The sequence below is a fragment of the Lepidochelys kempii genome, chromosome 1, assembly GCF_965140265.1.
Source record: "Lepidochelys kempii isolate rLepKem1 chromosome 1, rLepKem1.hap2, whole genome shotgun sequence".
NCBI classification, from domain to species: Eukaryota; Metazoa; Chordata; order Testudines; family Cheloniidae; genus Lepidochelys; species Lepidochelys kempii.
The window spans coordinates 132231036-132252158 of NC_133256.1; the positions used below are offsets into that span (position 1 = coordinate 132231036).

A 21123-nucleotide genomic window follows, 5' to 3' on the forward strand; every position below is an offset into this window, starting at 1 on the left:
AAGTGAGCTGTAGCTCACGAAAGCTTATGCCCAAATAAATTGGTTAGTCTCTAAGGTGCCACTAGTATCCTTTTCTTTTTACTGAATGGTAACTTACTCCTTGAGTAGCACTACTCCGTGAGAGTAAGGGCATCAAAATCTGGCCTTAGAGACCTGTCTTCCTGTTTGTTCAGAATTGAACACACCGAGGGAGCTCAATAAATGATATATGTCCCCTTGTACCAAATATTGCTAAAACCTCTAGCAAAATCATCTGCACCTCCTCTCCTTTGTAGCTACCAATGACATTTACTTTTAATAACACTGCATTTTTCATTACCACTGCCTCTGTAACTGAACCAAAAACTAATGTAAGCTGTAAGAGGGACAGAGTATGCTAAAGACAATCCAAATAGGAGTATCTAACCAACTACAATCCTGCTATTACTTTACTATTACAATCCTTCTATTGTATTTTTAAACAATTCAGTGCAGGTCATGTTAGCAATCCATCCACAAAGTCTCTTAAAACCCAATGACATTTTTCTCAAATTTTCATGTATGAACTTTCACTTTCATGAGCTTTCTGGAAAACTTCTAACCTCTTGAAATTGGAAGACTGCACTTTAATACCAATAGAAAAAAAAACCCCAAAAAACCACCCCATATGCCAAGTGTATTATCATAGAAACAAAAATTCAGTATAAATGATTTATAATAGATTCTGTTGTGGCTTTACAAAGCTGTAGTTTGTAAAATTACTGCCACCCAACCAGTGCAGGAAAAACAGCAATAGTGGAAAGAACTTGGAATATATAATTTGGTAATTTCAAAAACTTTAGAATTACAGGCTAAAAATATTATTGCAATGAGAAATACTAAGTTCAACTCACAAGAAGTAATTTTAGCAATCGACAACAGTGAAATAGCAAATGCTAAAACATTAATATTATTTCTAGCTGGGAAACCTACTTCAATAAGAACTGAATGTAGACCTGGTTTGACATGAGTAATTGGACATGGGTGAGGTCTCACTTTTTGGGAGACAGGATTAGGATCAGCAGGCTAAAAATAGAATGTTTGTTCTAGCTAAGATAAGAGGGAACCATTTACAAATGTCCAATGGATAAATTGGGAATGTAAAGATGAGGTAAACAGTAAGTTGTGCATGGACAGAGCATGCTGCACAGAGATTAGTTCCTACAAAGTAACCAAGCCAATCCCAAAACATGTGATGCAACGTATAATAAATGCAATGTGATGTATGAATGTATATAAAAGGAAAAGGTTTGCTGTGGCTATGTGGTATGCCCTATGCTCAACCACTACGCTTGAATCTGATACTCAGCAGCGTAGCTTTGCTGTATACCAGTGGCTCTCATCCTGGAGGACCGTGAGCAAGTTTCAGGAGGTCCGCCAGCAGGGCCAGTGTTAGACTCGCTAGGGTCCAGGGCAGAAAACCGAAGCCCCATCTGATGGGGCTGAAGCCTGGAGCCCTGGGCAATGTAGCTTTGCGAGAGCCCCTGTAGCATGGGGCCCCAGGCAATTGCCCTGCTTACTATTCCTAATGCCAGCCCCGGCTTTTTTGTGCAGAAAACTAGATATTGTGGCACAAGTGGTCCATGGAATTTTTATAGAATGTTGGGGAGTGGGGCCTCAGAAAGAAAGAGGTTGAGAACCCCTGTTGTATACCAAATAAAGGATCCTGTGTGATGAGATTGGAGTCAGACTGAATTCTTGGGAACCTGAATGGAAGAAACCTCAGAGGAAACAGAACATTTGGAAGTCTGAATCTCCTCTCACAGAAATGCAGTGTATGAAATATGCTGGAAATAGAATGTTGGCCCTTAAAGGGTGAAATGTCACTGAAATCAGTGACAAAACTCCCTTCCTATGACTTCAATGGGCCAGGATTTGACCCATTGTTTTAAGACAAATTGAAGAACTTTGAGTTGGTGATAACTCCTTTTAATTCCATGAGGAGAGCATCCTCAAGCTCCCTAGAAAAAAAGAAAGAGAAATGGACAATTTAAACTGAAATTTGACTAATTTACTTTAACTCGCAAGTGTCAAGTACGAGCGGAGTACAGTGGAAAATTCTTCCTTTATATGATTGTTTCATTACTATTATGATCTGCAATATGATTTTATTACTATGTTTACTTTATTATTTCTATGCTTTATCTTTTTATTTAAGTGCAATTTAAACACACAGAGCAGGGGTATTATGATTTAAGAAAAAACAGAAGTCCAAGAAGAATGTGTCTTTGAACTGTATATTATTAGTTGGATATGAATGAAATGCATGAATATAAAGAGCTACATTTAGAGAGAAAATGTTCATAGTGGAAAATCATATCTTTTTAAAACTCACAATTCTATACATCTATTTTTGGTCAAAAAGCCTAACACTTCTTCATTGACAATATCCAGCGCCTGTGCCATTAAAGTAATTAAGACTCTTGCAATTTATTTCAATGAGAGCACGATCAAGACCCAAAAATACATTCACTGAGGAGAATGTAACATATTCTTCTTGGCTCTAGTAAGTATTTTGCAGCTATTATAGCAAACAGAGAAAAAATCCAATGCACCCTACACGTGTGTTAGTATTCCTCCTTGAGGTGACATTGCATTTAACCCCTTAAACAATTTGTTTAAGGTTACAGACCAAAGTACAATGATAACATTGTACTTCTGAGTATTTCTTCTCTACTTTTCTTTGGTCCTAGGAGTGCAACAACAATGAAATACTTTAAAGTCCCTACACATACCAAGAAGCTGAAACTATCTCTGCAGGTAGATTTAAGAACCGTTCTATCTTCCTACCTATTTTATACTCATCACCACAACATCTGAGTGCCTGTTTTTTTTCTCTTTAGCATTAACTACATAATAATATCATTACTACCAGATAATGTCATCCACCATTTTGACCCAATACATTCAGGACAAGACTACGTATTGCTAATTTTTGAAGAGTGATAATTTTATAACTGAGGTAAAATTATACTAAAAAGTAAAACTATACTTAAAAATAATAGGCTACAGGCTCTAGTTAACTAAGGACACTTTGCGTCACAAAGTCAATGGAGAATAACCCTCTACTGGAGTAAAGTTAGCAGAGGTGGCTCGAATGCTTCCATACAGTTGCCCATTTTTCAGAGGGAGTGGAAGGAGAGGGTGTGTCAGGGGCAGGTCACGGACAAGATGGGATAGGTATCAATGTGGCAGAATGGATCTCTGCTACTCTTGATCCTCCACTGGCATAAGGTTCTTGAGCCAGTGGCATAAATAAGGGCTGTCCTTGAGCAGTCCTACACTTGCTGAAGCAGCTGCAACCAGCTGCCGCTCTCCACTGTCTTCCGGTGCATGTAAGACTGTGCAACTTGGTAAAACTGTATTTATTCAGAAGCAAAAAAGGTGTGTTGTGCTATATCTGGAGATTCTCTGATGTGTCTCCTCACTAACAAGATTTCAGTTTTTCATGTGTTGGTGAATCATATCCTAAATATACCCAAAGCAGTTTCCATTGGCATTTTTCCTAGCAACAGTTACTGACAACATATCCGGATTTCAGTACTGCAATGTCAGGGCCCATGCTGCAAACATTGACGCGTGTCACCAGCACTAAAACCGGGGGGGGGAGGGGGTGGTTAGGGTGCCATGGCCACCCCACTTTTTAACAAAAGAAACATATATGCTGTCTGTGGGATATTTAAATATTAATTCCTCTGCCACTTTGGCCTTGCCTCCCTCCCCACCCCCAATTCTACAAAGGTTCCGGGCACCCAAAGGGCCATGGTTCCCCCTCCCCACCTTTAAAACTTGGCTGGGAGGCAGCAGTTTGTAACCTGGCCTGGTTGGCTGGCACCTGGGTCCCACTCTGCACTGAGCCACATGCCAGCAGCTTGGCCCTCACCTGTCAGCTACCAAAACTACAGTGGAGGCTCTTCTTGGTGCCGGGAACCCGCTGGGTCTGGGAAACAGGAAGAACACATCACCAGAGGGCTTCAGGCTGGTCAGCAGGGAGAGTATGTGTGTGTGGGGGGAGCAGGGGCTCCGGGAAGGCAGAGGCTACAATAGGGTGGGACTCGGGGGGGGAGAGAGGGATTTGCTCCCCCCACTCTTGCCATCCTTCCAGCACCTGTGATGTACTTAAATTCAGTGGGAATAACTCACATGTGTAAAAGCCATACAGGTACATAAGCATGCAAGACTGGGGAATTAGACATGAAACACCTGCTGATGCAATTATTTTTTTTGTAGAAAGGTCTTTCAAACTTTAAAAATTAAAAATTAATATAAAAAGGTCCTTATTATATACATTACCATGTTATGTTAATCCAAGAATGGCAGTTATAAAATAAGTTGCAAAACCTTTATAGATACCACACACAAAGAATGTACTGTATAGAAACTGTTTATAATGAAGTTGAGTGAAATTTGGAAATGGAGTCAAAGGCAGAATTAGTGTGTGCGTGCGCACATGGGTGTGTGTCTTCTAGTGCTGACACAAAGTAACATCATAATAGGCAATGTCTGTTTTTCAGGTTAGCAGGATGTTGTATAAATGCACAGTAAAGTGTAGTTAAGTGTTTACATTCTTATCATAGAATCGGATATGGGCACTGAAAGAGGCAAGAAAGAAAACCTGTCTCATCTGTAATTGATACATTTGGAATTTCTAGTACTAGCTCTGAAGAAAGAAAATCTATTTTGTAGTTTTCCTTCTCCTGATGGATATAAATAGAATCATTTTAGGGAACAGTTAGAACATGTGGCATCAGATTCAAGAAGTATTCCTAATGCTATTAAAGAACACTCACAACCTAATGTTTGCCCCTAATCCATTAACTACTTTCAACTTTTATATCTCAGATAATTGAGGTCTGTGATTAACTAGTGCTGTTAATAATTATTTATGCATTTCATTACTTTGACATAGACATATTTTTAAAGGACTGCAACCATCCACATGTAGCTGATAATCAAATTATTCCTAATACTTTGGGAAGAGACGCATTCACTACATTAGGGAAAGCTAGTCATCATTACATATAAGCCTCCATTTACTGCAGAGAACTCTCTTCCTCATTTATATCGTAAAACTGAGGGTTAATAAAACTACAAAAGGAGAGTATTCATTCAACAGCTTTTGCCACAAGTGAATGTCATATTTTTCATGTGAATATTTCACATTATTCATATATTTTCATTGCCAAAGGAATAATTAACTGTTTTGTCCACAAGTAAACTACATAGGATATGTCATAATATTTGTAACAGTTTACATTTTTTGGAACATTTAAGAGATGTTAACAAATACAGCAAAAGCACATCCTCCACACCACTTGTGGTTAAACATAGTCCTGAGGGCATCATTCTGTCTGTGGAAAGTCATATGTCAGTTACAGAACACATGTTCTAAAGGCCCAATCCTGCAAGTTGACATCAGCGGGACTGAGAATGCTCAGCACCTCACAGGAGTGGAATCTTCAATAGAAAAAACACACATTCGTTTACCAAACTGGGATCTAATAATCATCTGGGAACTAGAATATTCTTTGAGCCTTACGTTAAAAACTGAAAAAAATCAAGAATGACCATATACAGTAAAGCCCCAAAGGGCTAGGAGAGTGATCGCTTTGGATAAGCTATTACCAACAGGAGAGTGGGTTTGTGTGGGGGGGGGTTGTGGGGGAGAGTGGGGAGAAAACCTGGATTTGTGCTGGAAATGGCCCACCTTGATTATCATACACATTGTAAGGAGAGTGATCACTTTAGATAAGCTATTCCCAGCAGGAGAGTGGGGTGGAGGGAGAGAAAACCTTTTGTAGTGATAAACATGGTTTGTGTGTATAAAAACATCTTTTGTATTTTCCACAGTATGCATCCGATGAAATGAGCTGTAGCTCACGAAAGCTTATGCTCAAATAAATTGGTTAGTCTCTAAGGTGCCACAAGTACTCCTTTTCTTTTTGCGAATACAGACTAACATGGCTGTTACTCTGAAACCTAAAATAGAATAGCAGATATATATTTTAATATGCTTCTGTATGTTTTAAAAATTAAATGCTCTGAATTGTTTAATATTCATGTGTGTCCAATAGTTCTATATTTTTAGGTGTATGATGCTGAAATGTGGAATGCTGAAAACAAAGGGCTAGATCCTCAGCTGGTGTAAATCACCATAACTCCACTGACCTCATGATTGAGCTCCATTAACTTGACTGATTTACACCAGCTAAAAGACTCTTACATAAAAATAATTCTCACCTCTCCATGAAAAGAATTAATGAATGAAAAGAGATTAATTTCAAATGTTTCTCTAGTTATACAGCTGCAAAAATTGGGCACTTCACTTTGCTTTTTGGTCAGTGTAATGGCATTATGGGTGACAACGACCATGTACTTAAAAAGACTCGAGGGGGAACCTAGCACTACAAGGGTAAACACCATATTTAAATTCATAACCATCCTAAACTTTGACCATGAATCATAAACTGTCAGAAGAAACCGAGGGTCTGTTCTCACATCACACAGAGCCTTTAAAATAGCTGTAAGAGGTGTTCGGGGAGCTGCAACAGTCAAGTTATGACCTCACATCTCACGGGGCTTTTAGAATTTAAACAGACTGGAAGTTCAATGTACAGATGCAATATTGGCTAAATAAAGCTCTTGCTTTTTTAAACTAATCTCCATCCTACCCACCAGGCATATCCCATCAACCTCTCTGCCTTGCTTTCTGCTCCTCACATGTGATAGCTGAAAAGTCCCATAAAGAAAGTGTATTTTTATTCTAACAGACCAGAAATGTGTTCTCAGTATTATACTCTGCACATTTGCAACCACTATGAAAAGAATCAGCTCACTGGCTTTTACAAGTTTTCCCAATCCAATATTGAACATTTTATTCCAATTGTATGTCTATCACACTTATAATTCCTTTCTGTATGTTCCTCTGAGTGCCTGTATAAGACAAATAAATGTATTTTCAAATGAAGACTGTATTGCTAAGGTAAGTTGAGGGGGAAAGATTTTAAAAACTGTAAATCACTTAAGTAAGTATTTAAGTAGAATTAAAATGAGCAACAACAAAAATGATTTTCCCTTTGCACACACTTTCATTCAAGGACCCAAATCATTTTACAAACTTTAAGGGGCAAAGTTGGTAAAGTTGTAGCAGTGTAGCTGAGAGGAGAGTTTGGACCTAATCCACTGAGCCTCATGTGGCCCCAGTGAGGTAGGTCCCTATTTTACCGATTGACTATGACATAGAGAGGATAAGGGGCAAACTATAGCTGCTCTGTTGAAGATGCACTGTTGTAGGGGAGGAATATAGGGCTCAGAGAGCCCTGCTATCTGTGCAGGAGACAGACAGATAAATTTGGCTGCTTGTCTCCTGAGAGAACAAAGGGCGGACAGACACTACACATGTCTGTGTGGTGGCAAGATTGTGATCTGAGCCCCTCACACATATGGCCTGGTGTCTGTGAGACAGCTCTGAGAGGAATGCAGTCATTAGCTGTAACAGAGGACAGCAGGAAGGACTACGGTTGCCAACCCTCCAGGATTCTCCTGGAGTCTCCAGAAATTAAAGCTTAATCTTTAATTAAAGATAATGTCATGTGATGAAACTTCCAAGAATACGTCCAACCAAAATCGGCAATCCTAGTAAGGACGCTCCCACTCTGGCCCATGCAGGCAGAACGGTTTCAGGACAGTGTTCTACACCAGGCGTTCTCAACCTTTTTCTTTCTGAGGCCCTTCCCAACATGCTATAAAAACTCCACGGCCCACCTGTGCCACACTAACTGGCTTTCTGCTTAAAAAAGCCAAGGCTAGCATCAGGGGGTAGCAAGCAGGGCAATTGCCTGGGGCCCCACACCACTGGGGCCCCCGTGAAGCTACATTGTTCAGGCTTTGGCTTCAGCCCCAGGTGGTGGTCTCAGGGCCCCAGGCTTCACCCCAGGTGGCGAGGCTTCTGCTTTCTGCCCTGGGCCCCAGTGAGTCTAATGCTGGCCTGGCTTAGCAGACCAGCTGAAACCTGCTCACGGCTCCCCAGGGGTTCCCAGGCCCCTGGTTAAGAACCACTGTTGTATACCTCCTACCCATCTTCCTAGCATGGTTCAGGCTCTATGAGCTAAGACACTGACTTGCGATGTCCTCATAGAAAGTCAATTGCAGAACAAGCAGCAGAACCCAATCCCAGTATGTATTTTTGTGCCTTATGTCAGTTACACTTTAGTGTAATTGACTAAGATTTGCAAAACAACTGTCTCCAGGCTTCCTGATTTCCTCCATGGAGAATTTACAAATATCTTTGTTGAAATCCTGAATCCCAAGAACAAGAAAAAATATGTCTTTGGGTCAGGAGTATCTCAAAGATGGCTATCTCCTTTTCATTATTGTCTGCTGCGCCCATCTCATTTCCATTCAGCTTTAGCCAGTTACAGAATGAGGAGGAAACTCAATTTAGTTACAGGCCAAGAGTCACCTCTGGTATAGTACAATGAGAGTATAACAGGCTGGCAGTGAAACAACCCTCCCTGTTAGCAGGTGTTGATTCTGCTGGGAAAGGGTTCTGTTCTATTCCATTCAAAAGTAAGGAGGTTCTGCTGTATCACTGAGGCAGGCAGCTTCTTATCTCCACTGAATATGAGAAAGGTGGGGATAATTTCCTACAGAGAAAAGATCTAGGGTGTGGGCTGAGCACTCTAAGTAGGAACCCTAAGAACAGCCAAGCCTGGAGAGAAAGCTTGAGCCTCAGTTTAGTATCTTATTGTTAATTTATTTGGACAAGGTAGTGATTTGCTGTTATAACTCTATGCAGACAAGTAAGCAAGTGTAAGACTCTTTCTCCCTCTTAACTCCACTGTGCAGCTGGTCGATTTGCTGACCAGCATATCTCAGCCAACACAGGGGGAAATAATCAACTACTGGTAATGCCAATAGCACCTTTCTTCCTCCTTGGAGCAAGGATGAGTCTTGAAAGAAATTACAATTTGTTGTCATAATTCATTCCCTGGTCTGTTATGCACTGCCCCTTACTCAGGGTGAGATGTAAAAGTCTCAGTCTTACCACTTTGTTAATAAAGCCCAATCTTGGCAAAGAGGGGAGTTCTTTACTTTACCTTAGGGTGATCGGATGTCCTAATTTTACAGGGACAGTCCTGATATTTGGGGCTTTGCCTTATGTAGGAGCCTATTACCCCCCACCCCCGTCCTGATTTTTCACACTTTCTGTCTGGTCACCCTACTTTTCCTTGTCTGTGGACTTTGTTTGAGAACAGCTTGCAAAAGCTACCTGCTGACAGAAAGAGCCTGCAATGCTTCACTGTCTCACAGAGGCATATCCACCCTCTTATTTTGTGGGAACTTAAAGGTAACATCTCCCCACGAAACATGAACCTTGGCAATCTCAAGTATTTTCTTTTTTGTATTTGCATCCCTTGTAAGGAGAACGGTGAGACAAAACAAACAATTGCCCACAACCATACAATCTCGCCTTGAGGGTTTTTAGCAGCCATGCAGAATAGCTTTAGTACTTCTAGCTAAAGAATTAAAAGCAGCAAATGAAAGAACAGTATCAGTAACAGTGTGTAACTCAGACAATTAAAAGTGCCAAACGCTATTGGCTCATTTCAGAAAGAAAAAAAATATAGGAGAGCAAGGAGATTTTGTGGGGCTGGGTGGGAACAGCAGTCAAAACAAAGACTGCAGGGGTGCTGGAACAATTTTTATAGTGGGGGCGCTGAGAGACCTCGAACCAATCTGTAAACCCTGTATATAATGGAAACCACTTCAAGCCAGACGGTGCTGGAGCACCCCCGCCCCATACCCTTAGTTCCAGCACATAGAAAAGGCTGGGAAGCCAGAGGATACTCAGTTCTAATCTGAGTAAAGTCATTTACTATTTGACCTTGGAGGAAATCATCTGCCTCAATCCACCTGGAAGGTTGCACAAAAGCAGAACCTCATTGATAGCTGGGTGTCGCATCTGAGCTAAATTTTACTGCGTAAATACAGGATTTTCAGAAATCTTATTACTCAGTCTCAGAATAGTTGGGAGTTGGTGCTCGATTCTCATTTCTCTCTAGCCACGCATTTTAAAGCCAAGATGCAATGTGTGGTACAGCATTTGCTCAGTACTGCTTTCCTTATGTTCTCATTATAATTCTTATCCGGAGAGGTGCAGAGTGCCCATATGAAATCATTGGGGGATGCTTGTGCTCAGCACCTCTCTAAAAAGGTAGAAAAGGAGAGTAAAGAAAGAAAAAAAAAGGAAATTATCCATTAAATGTTGCTACCTGGGGTAGTGACTGATGTCATAGAGACAACCGTCCAGTATAACACCTTACAGTGGAGAGACAGAGAGTGAAAAGGAATAAACAAAAGCAAAATTATTCTCTATACAGAATGGTTGCATCAGTACACTAAATAGATATTCTGTCTTTCTACCACAAAATTTTCTATAGCACCCATCACAACAGTATCTAATTACTTCTGATGACAGCATGAGAAAAACAAATACTTAAAGTTACAGCTCTTTGCAATGCCATTCACCAACAAAATGTAAAATCTCCTTTAATTTGGTTCAACTTTCTAGACCTAGGGCATGTTATACATTTCTGGTTAATTATCAGAGTACAGTGACCCTTAACTTTTACTGGTTGAAAACGAGTAACATGATGGATAGAATTACTGGCATGTAGCTGTACAGTTCCAGCCCCACCCCCACCCGCACTCCCCACAACATACACACACCCTAGCATCATTATCTATTAGATTTTTAAATAGCTACTTTAAAAATGGACCTCTCCGAATGTCAGATTATCTTGCCCTTAGACAGACAATTGTTCAGTTTGAAATATCCTACTGGGAAATATAGATTAGAAACTCAGTAATTGTGGCTCATACACACTCCTGGTTTCACTGAATATATATAGTACATCTGGTGGGCATTACTTCAATCACACATAAATAAAATAGTTTACATGCTCAAGCTGTCTTCTATACCACGTTGACCATACTGGTGCTAAAAGAAAGTTTATCCTTCTAACATGTATCTCTAGGACATTAGCCTAGTACATGTCAAAGTTTTAGATTATGTAACTTGATTGGTAACAAATTAATATTTTATATCAAAAGGTGATTTCAAAGACTTTGCACAAGCACGGTAGAGGGCTGTAGGAAATTTCATGTTTAAATGAGAGAACTGAGGGAAAATGTGCTACCTCGCCCTTTATTGGATACTTTTTAAACCAAAACTATAAAGTTGCATTTACCAGAATGAAGATGCCTATTTTCCAGGCTTCTTTAGTAGCTTAACACCAATTGATAAAACAACAACAACATTCACACAAATTTAAAATAGCTTATTACTGAGAAACATTTTTGTTAAGCTTTCCATATAGAGAAGATCATTTTCTATAATAGCACAAAAACATAAAATGCTGCATTACCATATTGTTAAACACATTTGAAAATATTTTTGAAAATGGAAAATGTAATCTCGCCGTTGAGAATTTAAGTATCTGTTCCAACCCTCAAGAACGTATCAACTCACATACCCACCGATGGATTTCGCCCTAGTTCTTTTGGCTGATACATTTCTGTAGAGAAAGACCACGTTGACCCACTCAAAAAATACTGACAGGCCAAAACGGCCAGATGGTAGCAGCTACCACTGTCCTAGTAATCCTGGAGCGATACTGTGACTGTGTCTGTAACTGTGAGACAGTGGACGCTGAAACACAACAGGAAAATCTACCCTACAATTCCAGGAAAACCAGCTCCACCTAATCACCTCCGCCAGAGTTTAAGAATCAAAAATCCTTCAGCAATCCAGATGCCTTAGTCACTGACCCTAAAGCAAAATCTCTCTCAGCATTCAACTTAAATCAAGTAAAAAAGCAATGAGGATCAGATTCTCTCACAGAGCTTCTGTATAACCTGTCCGACAATGATGGCTTGTAATAAGGACATTGGGCTACACTGCCACATAACTTGAACAAGTGGAAGCTCAGCCTGCTGTGTAATTAATGCAGAGCTGAATAATGAATTGTAGTTGCCATGCCTGTAAAAGAGACTGACTTGAACTGGCAAAACCTGTCACACAATGTGAACAGTACAGAACTTTTCTAATTCTTCACAGAATGTAGAACACTACAGGAGAAAAATGACAAATGATTCCCCTGCTATTTTTATTGTTTTCTCCAAGCACTATTAAAAAATACATCACATAAACAAAGCCTGGCAGGAGTTCACCTAAAAGCTGGAGCAGCTGCTTGAAACACCTAGTTGTATTTATTGGGAAGGGAATTCTTTCCAGAATCACAGAGCAATAAGTCACCTCTTTTAGTTTAGGAGATGAAGCACTGGGTGATTGCAGTTGTGTAAAAAACATTGCTAAATTATCAGTGTGCAAGTGAACAACCCTCAAGAGTAAACTACAGATTAACCCAAAAGCATGTAAAATGTCTGATTGTAATCCTGACTGATTTGATATTACACCAGACATTTGGACTCCAATAAAGGTGTTAAAAAAATTCATGTTAAAGTGGAAACAGCAGGAAAGAATTGCTTCCTGGTGTTTTCTGTTTTTCATGTTGCAATGATTTCTTTCATGCAGTTGCAGCACAGCACAGAGAAAGCAAACGTACCTCAGATGTTTGACCATAAGGATGCAAAACAAACAAACATTCTCTTTGGTCTTTCTTTCCCCACATGAATCTGTATTTTGTTCACAATGGAATAATAAACATTGTGATTATTTAATTTCCTATGCATTTCATTTCCTTAAAACAATGGTTTGGAACCCTTTTCGACTTACTTCATTCAGATTTTTTAAGGATTTCTCCTTTTGACGCTGTTCCACTGTGAATAAATTATTAGAGTCACTGAAGAAGAAGATGAGATCATGGGTCTTCTACACACCTGGTGAGTGCTCTAAGCACCAGGCAATAGAGTTAGTCTCAGGCCTGGGTTATCTCTCTAGCTCAAATGACTCTTTGAAAGAGAGTGAGTGAACAAACAAATTAGAATGAGCACACCCTCATGAGAATCCAATTGTTGCCTGGCGGTTAGAGCACTGAGTTGGGAGACTCAGGATCTAGTCCCCCTGCTCCACTGACTCTTCCATTATTTATTCAGAGTGCAAGAGCTTCAACAGGACAGAATCTCAGGGAGTCCTGCAACCCGAAGGGTAGGCCACTCACCTGAGAGGTGGCAGATACTTGCTCAAATTCCTTCTTCCCATCAGGCAGAGTGGGGACTTGGATTGTATGTCTCCCACATCCCAGGTGAGTACCCTAACCACTGGGCTAAAAGATATGAGGGATGTTACCTTCCTCTTTCCCAGCTTCTTGCTAACTGTGTAGGCACTTACCACCAAGAGACATTTTGCAACTGAGAATCCCAAGGCACCTCCCTGGAGCCAGGATTTAGGCACCTATCTCTGAGAGGGGGGCACACATCCTTCTCATTGGCATTGCTTAGGTGGTGTGCTAGCTTTTGTGAATTGCACTCTAAGGCGCCTATTCTCTCCCTATTCGTTGTACAAGATGCCCAACTCAGGCTTTGTGAATCACAGTGATTTTCTAGGTGCCTAACTCCTTTTGTGCATTAAGGCCTTAATCTCTCTGTGCCTCAGTTCCCAACCAATAAAAACAGGGAGAGCAGCATTACCCTACCTCACAGGGCTGTTGTGACAACAAACACAATAAAGACTGTGAGGTGCTCAGAAATTATGGTAGTGGGGGCCAAACAGATAGATAAACTAAATTAGAAAGGGAGACTTGCACAGTGGTGTTTTGGATAAAGATAATTCTTTTGAACCTGTTACCCAAAATAAGAACATGAAAAGTTTTCACGGTTCCCCTTTTAAAGATGTTTAACAGGAACAAAGGATAGTGGGAGAAGGTTGCCTCAATTCTATCCCTGATGAGGCCACCACACCTGGTGGCTGAGCTTTGTGACTTTGTCCTCACCCACAACCATTTCAGATTTGGGGACGACCTATATCTTCAAGTCAGTGGCACTGCTATGGGTACCCGCATGGCCGCACAGTAAGCCAACATTTTTATGGCTGACTTAGAACAACGCTTCCTCAGCTCTTGTCCCCTAGTACCCCTTTACTTGCGCTACATTGATGACATTTTCATCATATGGACCCACGGGAAGAAGGCCCTTGAAGAATTCCACCTGGATTTCAACAATTTCCACCCCACCATCAACCTCAGCCTGGACCAGTCCACACAAGAGATCCACTTCCTGGACACTACAGTGCAAATAAGCAATGGTCACAAATACCACCCTATACCGGAAACCTGCTGACTGCTATACTTACCTCCAGCTTCCATCCAGGACACATCACACGATCCACTGTCTACACCCAAGCCCTAAGATACAACTGAATTTGCTCCAATCCCTCAAACAGAGACAAACACCTACAAGATCTTTATCAAGCATTCTGAAAACTACAATACCCACCCAGGGAAGTGAGGAAACAGATTGACAGAGCGAGACGGGTACTCTGAAATCACCTACTACAGGACAGGCCCAACAAGGAAAATAACAGAATACCACCAGGTATCACGTACAGCCCCCAGCTAAAACCTCTCCAGCACATTATCAATGATCTACAACCTATCCTGGAAAACGATTCCTAACTCTCACAGACCTTGGGAGGCAGGCCAGTCCTCGCTTAGAGACATCCCCCCAACCTGAAGCAAATACTCACCAGCAACTCTACACACCACACCACAGAAACACTAACCCAGGAACAAACCCCTGTAGCAAACCTCGTTGCCTACTCTGTCCCCATATCTACTCTATCGACACCATCAGAGGACCTGACCACAACAGCCACACCATCAGAGGCTCATTCACCTGCACGTCTACTAATGTTATATATGCCATCATTTGCCAGCAATGCCCCTCTGCCATGTACATTGGCCAAACCAGACAGTCCCTTCATAAAAGAATGAATGGACACAAATCGGACATCAGGAATGGTAACATACAACAGCCAGTAGGAGAACACTTCAATCTTCCTGGACATTCCATAACAGACTTAAAAGTAGCTATACTTGAACAATAAAACTTCAGAAACAGACTTCAAAGAGAAACAGCAGAACTAAAATTCATTTGCAAATTTAATACCATTAATCTGGGCTTGAATAGGGACTGGGAGTGGCTGGCTCATTACAAAAGCAGCTTTGCCTCCCCTAGAATTGACACCTCTTCATCTATTATTTGGAGTGGGCTACATCCACCCTGATCGAATCGGCTCTGTCAACACTGGTTCTCCACTTGTGAGGTAACTCCCTTCCCTTCATGTGTCATCATATCATGCCTGTGTAAGCAGTGTCAGGATGAGCTCCACCCTGACATCTGGTGGTGAGGTGTGGCAAGTTGTGGAAAAGAACTTCAGGGGCCGATCTCATTTGCATAGGCACACCCACCACGCCTAGAATGAGACCATAGCTGCCCAAATGGTCACTTTGGCTGCTGTGGGATCCCCAGTGTCTCTGTTATTGGGGCAGGAAGAATAAATTGTTATTACCCTGATTATGGGAACTGTGCTTGGAACTGTACGTGGCCTTTTGTTATGATGGAGGGATTCACCATCAACTAAGTAGCACTCGCTAGGCAAGGGTCATGGGTTCCAAAACTGTGTGAATGGAGAGAGGCTGGGGACAAGTATTAATATGTGGTGGCATGGGCCCCTTGGTGAGGGCCTTACATGCTAATTGCACTTCCTCCTCTCTCCACTGTGGAATATCAGAGCTAATTTTGATTTCATTAGAAGTCTAGTTATAGGCTGCTGAGCTCACTTTGGGCTGACAGTGCACCAGCACTGGGGCTCCCCTATTATAAGCTGAATTCACCTAAGAGCTGAAATCACTGAGTGTTGTGTTAAGTAGTGGGGGAGCCTGAAGATATATTGTGGAGCAGTTTGCGGGACGGCTGGTGAAGCAGTTAGACGCGGCGCAGTGTGTGGATGGCAGGAGCTGCTTGTGGGCCGTGGAGCTGAGTGAAGGAGTTCGTGGGGCGGCTGGCGGAGCGGAGCGGAGCGGAGCGCAGCTGAGCGAAGGAGTTCGTGGGGCGGCTGGCGGAGCAGAGCGCAGCTGAGCGAAGGAGTTCGTGGGGCGGCTGGCGGAGCGGAGCGCAGCTGAGCGAAGGAGTTCGTGGGGCGGCTGGCGGAGTGGAGCGCCGCTATGGAGCTATGGGGCGGTCAGCTTCAGATCACGTAAGGTGCCTCTTACCCCCGTCCCATTTCCACCCAGGTTGGGAGGTAAAGCTCCGCAGATAAACTTTCGAACTCTGGGGCTGCCCTGACCAGGGACAGAGACTTTTGGGGCATTGGACTTTTGGGACTTTGGGTGATTTGGGGTTGCTGGACTCAAGAACCAAAGGGAAAAGGGCATGCCCCAATTTGCCTGGGGTGGGTTTTTTTTGCTCAGGGGTTGTATTATGAATCCTGTTGGTGGTGTTTCCCCAACATAATGCCACATTGTTTCTCTCTGTTATTAAAAGACTTTTGCTACACTCAGACTATGTGCTTGCGAGAGGGGAAGTATTGCCTCTGGGAGGCGCCCAGCGGGGGTGGTATACATTTGTCCCAGGTCACTGGGTGGGGGCTCGAGCCGATTTGCATTGTGTTATTGGAATGGAACCCCTAGATATTGAACCCGGCCCTTGTTGCTGCCAACTCTGACGGGCAGAAGGGTTACACCTGCATTTGTAATTTTCACTCCATGCATCTGAAGTGGTGTTTTACCCACGAAAGCTTATGCCCAAATAAATCTGTTAGTCTTTAAGGTGCCACCAGACTCCTTGTTGTTTCAATTCTAACAAAACAGCTCTATTTTGATCTGAACTCACTTGTGTGATTAAAAATGTGGATTTTTGTATACATTCAGTGTGAGAGCCATTGAGGGCCTAATCCTTCTCACTTTACTCTCATGAGTTGACCATAGACTTCAGTGGGGTTATTCAAGTAGGAGGTATTTACAGGATCAGGCCCTTATGCCTCAAACTGGATTTCTGGAACAGCTTTATGCATACTGTGTGGGACAACTTCCAGGTGTGCAAACAAATGTACGGGTGGTCAATATGAAAAGAGAAGACGAAAGGAAAAAATGTACAAGAGGAAAAAAATCAAAGAATTTGTCCCCCAAAGCAAATATTTCTACTGTGTCCCCTGGCCACATTAGCATCTCTTAGTTTTCATTCAGCAGCTTTAACTTAAGCTAAATCATGCATCTAATGGACTGTTCACCTCATCTCTCCTGCTGATCGGTCACCTGCTGCCCTTTCCTTAACTCAGCATTTTAAACATTAAACAGATTTTTCTGGAAATGTATGCTAGCCTCCCTCTTTGTATTCATTTCCTATTGATATTCATGACATTCTGTGGACTGGGAGCAGTACCCCAGAAGTACACTTTCCCCACCCTTAGACTTCAAAGGCAAGTCTTTAACCCTCAACAGAGTTGAAATAATTTTTAAATGAGGAAAAGCACATATTTCTGATGGCAGGATCTCCAGTGCTTTTGCTCATTAACACCTTGGTTATGCAGAATTCAGGGCCATCCACATCACCTCTGTATAGAGAAGATTTGACACAATATGATTCTGCTGAGCAAGTAGGTTGGCCACTTGCCCAGTTTTCACCCAGACAGTCTGGGTTTCGGCTTGTGCATCCAGGTGCCATTTGACAAGCCCTGATGTCCAGGTTTTTTTATCTGGAGAGTGCGGGAGAGGCAGAGCAGGGGGTGGGGACTCCGGGGTCTGGTTACCAGCCATTAGAAAGACGGCAACTTTATGACCAAGGGAGCCCAGATTTTATGGGATCCCAGATTGTTGCTCCCTGTCCACCATGGAGCTGTGCTCCACAGCAGGCTCCCTGTGCCCAGGCAAGCACAAGGCCTTTAGGTGAAGAAGCAGACCAAGAGGAGGGCGGGATGTGACAATTGGTCATGGATCCACCAGACATTCAAACCCATGGAAGAGGAGTACCAGACGTAGCTGTTGATCAACTCCCCAGACAGAGCACAGAATTCCAATCCCCTGGAACTCTGCAGTCCAGAGAGCAGTTACTTTGGGTTTGGGCTGAGGGAAAATTGCTCAGATATTATGCTGGTGAGCAAGGTATAAATACCTAGACAGACTGAAGAAGATTCAAAAACAATTTCATATGTCAGTATTTCAATAGGTAAAAATATTTGGCACATATGAAAATTACAATATGCTTTTTTTTTTTTGGTGCATATTTTCAGGGCAAAAGTCACCTCTGGTCAGAAGATGGAACATATTTTTGCCTGTTTCTGCTTGGAAAAGCTCTATTTCGACTCATTTTTCTGATTTATTTTTATATCATTCCAGAATTGTTCACTTTTCAAGTTAAAAAAATGCCAACGTTTTTGAAATTTGAAGTACTTTTGCATTTTTTCCTGATTTTTGGGGCACAAATATTAATAGTTTGAGAGATACTATCAGGTATCAGGCAGTTGATATTCCAAGCCACCAGTCCCTATGTAGGGTGCAAATGCAGCCATGTAAGTACAGTGAGATCAGGGCAGAGCTACATCAATATAATATTAACAATGAGAAAAATAAAAGTTTCAGGGAGGCTGACATTTAAGAGTAGTGTTTGCTAGTTTACATCTCCTCAGTTTGTGTCTTTGGCCAAGTGTAAGGATGCTTACACACATGTGGATTTATTCAAGTGCACAGCTAGATGGAGACAGTGAAAATGTTATTCCTTCAATTTCTGAGAAAGTTTCTTGGGAAGTAAAATGATTGTTCAAGAAGAAAATCAAATGTCCTAGTTTCGCGGTCATGTCCAACTTATGCCAGGTGAACATAGTGTGGGGGCTCTCGGATTCTTTCACTGGCCGAACATGAAAGTTAGGATAGCCTCACAGCTGCTCTAAACAGCACATTCCTAGAAATCTAGTGCTCTTCTGCCAGTTGGGGATTCACAGAGTGCATTGCTCTATGGCCACTCCTCCTGCCCATCCCAGATATGCTCCTGGTACCTGAAGCCAAGAGAGAAGGAGGCATAGGAGCCAGGGGCATCTGCAGTTTGGGACTTGCATGAGGTTTGCACTCACTTTGTGTAGTAAGAGAGTAGGGTAGAACTGAGAATCCAGCCCAGTCATTAGAGGCCAAATTCACAACTAGTGTCATAGGAAATGCAACTCCCTTGATGGAAATTTCCCATGGAAGGTGGATGGCTTCTTTATACCAAACTGCTTTACATGGCTGTTTTATGCTACACTCTCTTTATTACAGTCTCCTTTAAATGGCTGCTTCATAGCACAGTCTCCTGTTGTCAGATACACCCCCACCTTTTGCTTTCTCAGCCTTAGAAAAACGATAGGTAACTACATTAAAATGATACACTACTGTGCCATTTATACTCCCTTGCAAATTACATTAGCATTTAAGTAAGCTCTGAATTTGGCCCAATGAGTCCTACTAAAAGTGACAATTTTATTACAGCTCTCTGGAGCCTGGCAAACTTTAATTTCAATAGCAGCATGTGCTCTTTGGCAGTCTTTGTGACTCACTGAAGGAACAATTGTATGGTACTTGATTCACATAAAATGACTAGATTATGAATTGCACCATCAAATATTAGATTTCCTTTGCTCAAACAAGCCGGTATCTTTCTAAACTTCAAAGTGAGCCATTCACAAAAACTCCCCTCATTCACAATACATTGAAGTTACTTGTAATCTTAAAAAAAAAAAAAAAAAGAAAAGCTACCACCTCATCCGGCTGAACTATTATACAGGACATGCTTTTAATATTCCCCTGTGATCAACAGAGCCATGAGCTCAGCAACTGTGTTTTCTTTTTTGGCTAGAGAAGAAGAAGAATTCCTTTTGTTACGTAGTTAAACTGACAGTAAAGCACTGAATTCTAGTTTAACCACTTGAAAGACAGGGAATGATTAGAAAAGCAGTAATGAAAAGGGTGACAGATCCCCTCATATGAAAAAAGGAGATGAGGAATAGAATTTTGCATGTTCCTGTGTACTGAACAGAGGTGGCATACTACTCAGCTCAGTAGAGAAAATCCCATAACAAGGAGGTTGTTCTATCGGACTCCTTTTACAGCAACGAGGCCACCCGAAAACAACATGGTGAAGAGCTGTGGAAGCTGAGCTGAAAAACCTGGGGCACAGCTGGGGAACCATTGAAAGACTTGCCAGAAACAGACAGGAGTAGAGGAGCTTCGTCACTGCCCTAAATGCCAGAGGCGTAATAGGAACATTGATGATGATGATGATGATGTTGACAGCAACACTGCAATAAACAACGCACTGCAACTTCTTCTCAGCATCACCACCTGAAAAACCTTTTGCAATGAATAAGTAACAAGAGCTTGTTTAAACTGCTTTAAAGCAATATGAATATCCAAATGTGATGCAGTCTGAAACACACAAACCACAAAGGCTGGGATTATCAAAGGAGCCTTAGGGAGTTGGAGTTCCAGCTGCAATGTTTGGAAATTAATACAACCCTAGACTACATTTGGGATTAGAGACTCACTCTAAACCTCAAATCCAAATATCCTCAAACCTTGGGCAAGTTTGAATCCCAGTCCCAACTTTGCGGCCTTTGCTCATGCCTAATTCGAATATTGTGTTACCTTCCCTTGGTGTGATGTGCCTTAAACCTTAACCTCGCATTGCCCCCCCTCTTTAATAAATGCTTTACAATGATGAGCTCCAATATCACTTACCCGCACACTTTTCTGATTCAACGTATTGGCATGTAAGGATTGCATAAGTGTACTAGGGCAGTCCTACTCTAGTCTATTCAGATTCTCATACCCCAGCAACCACTATGGTATCGCAATGCCCTAAAATTTCTATTCTTAAAATGTTGAAGCAAACCTCTGCCAGGCTAGAGAACAAAATTGATTTAATTTCTGGTATTAAAAGCTTCTTCACTGACAGTAACCAAAGTATATATTTTAGTATAATACCAGATTCTTAGCTGTACACAATAGTGATACCTCACTGTTATAAATAGGAAAGGATTGTTTTATAAAGAGCATATCTCAGTTTTTTGTTTGTGTTATATGGGACAACTAGTACTGTGTGTCCAACTCTCTTTGT

The 21123-nt window shown here is 41.7% G+C and overlaps 1 protein-coding gene across 9 annotated transcripts in view; it reads right to left on the minus strand.

Annotated features, from left to right (window-relative positions):
• MID1 (midline 1) overlaps positions 1 to 21123 on the minus strand; it is a 328111-nt gene that overhangs the window by 126297 nt on the left and 180691 nt on the right. For 2 of the 9 annotated variants that reach the window (XM_073354767.1, XM_073354701.1), the window contains exon 1: positions 11556 to 11783. The exons of 6 other annotated variants lie outside the window; for them this stretch is intronic. In XM_073354767.1, the coding sequence (XP_073210868.1) occupies positions 11556 to 11595 (40 nt within the window). In that variant the 5' untranslated portion in view covers positions 11596 to 11783. Of the gene's footprint in view, positions 1 to 11555; positions 11784 to 21123 lie in introns of those variants that run through there. One more of the 9 variants, XM_073354736.1, reaches the window with a different exon arrangement.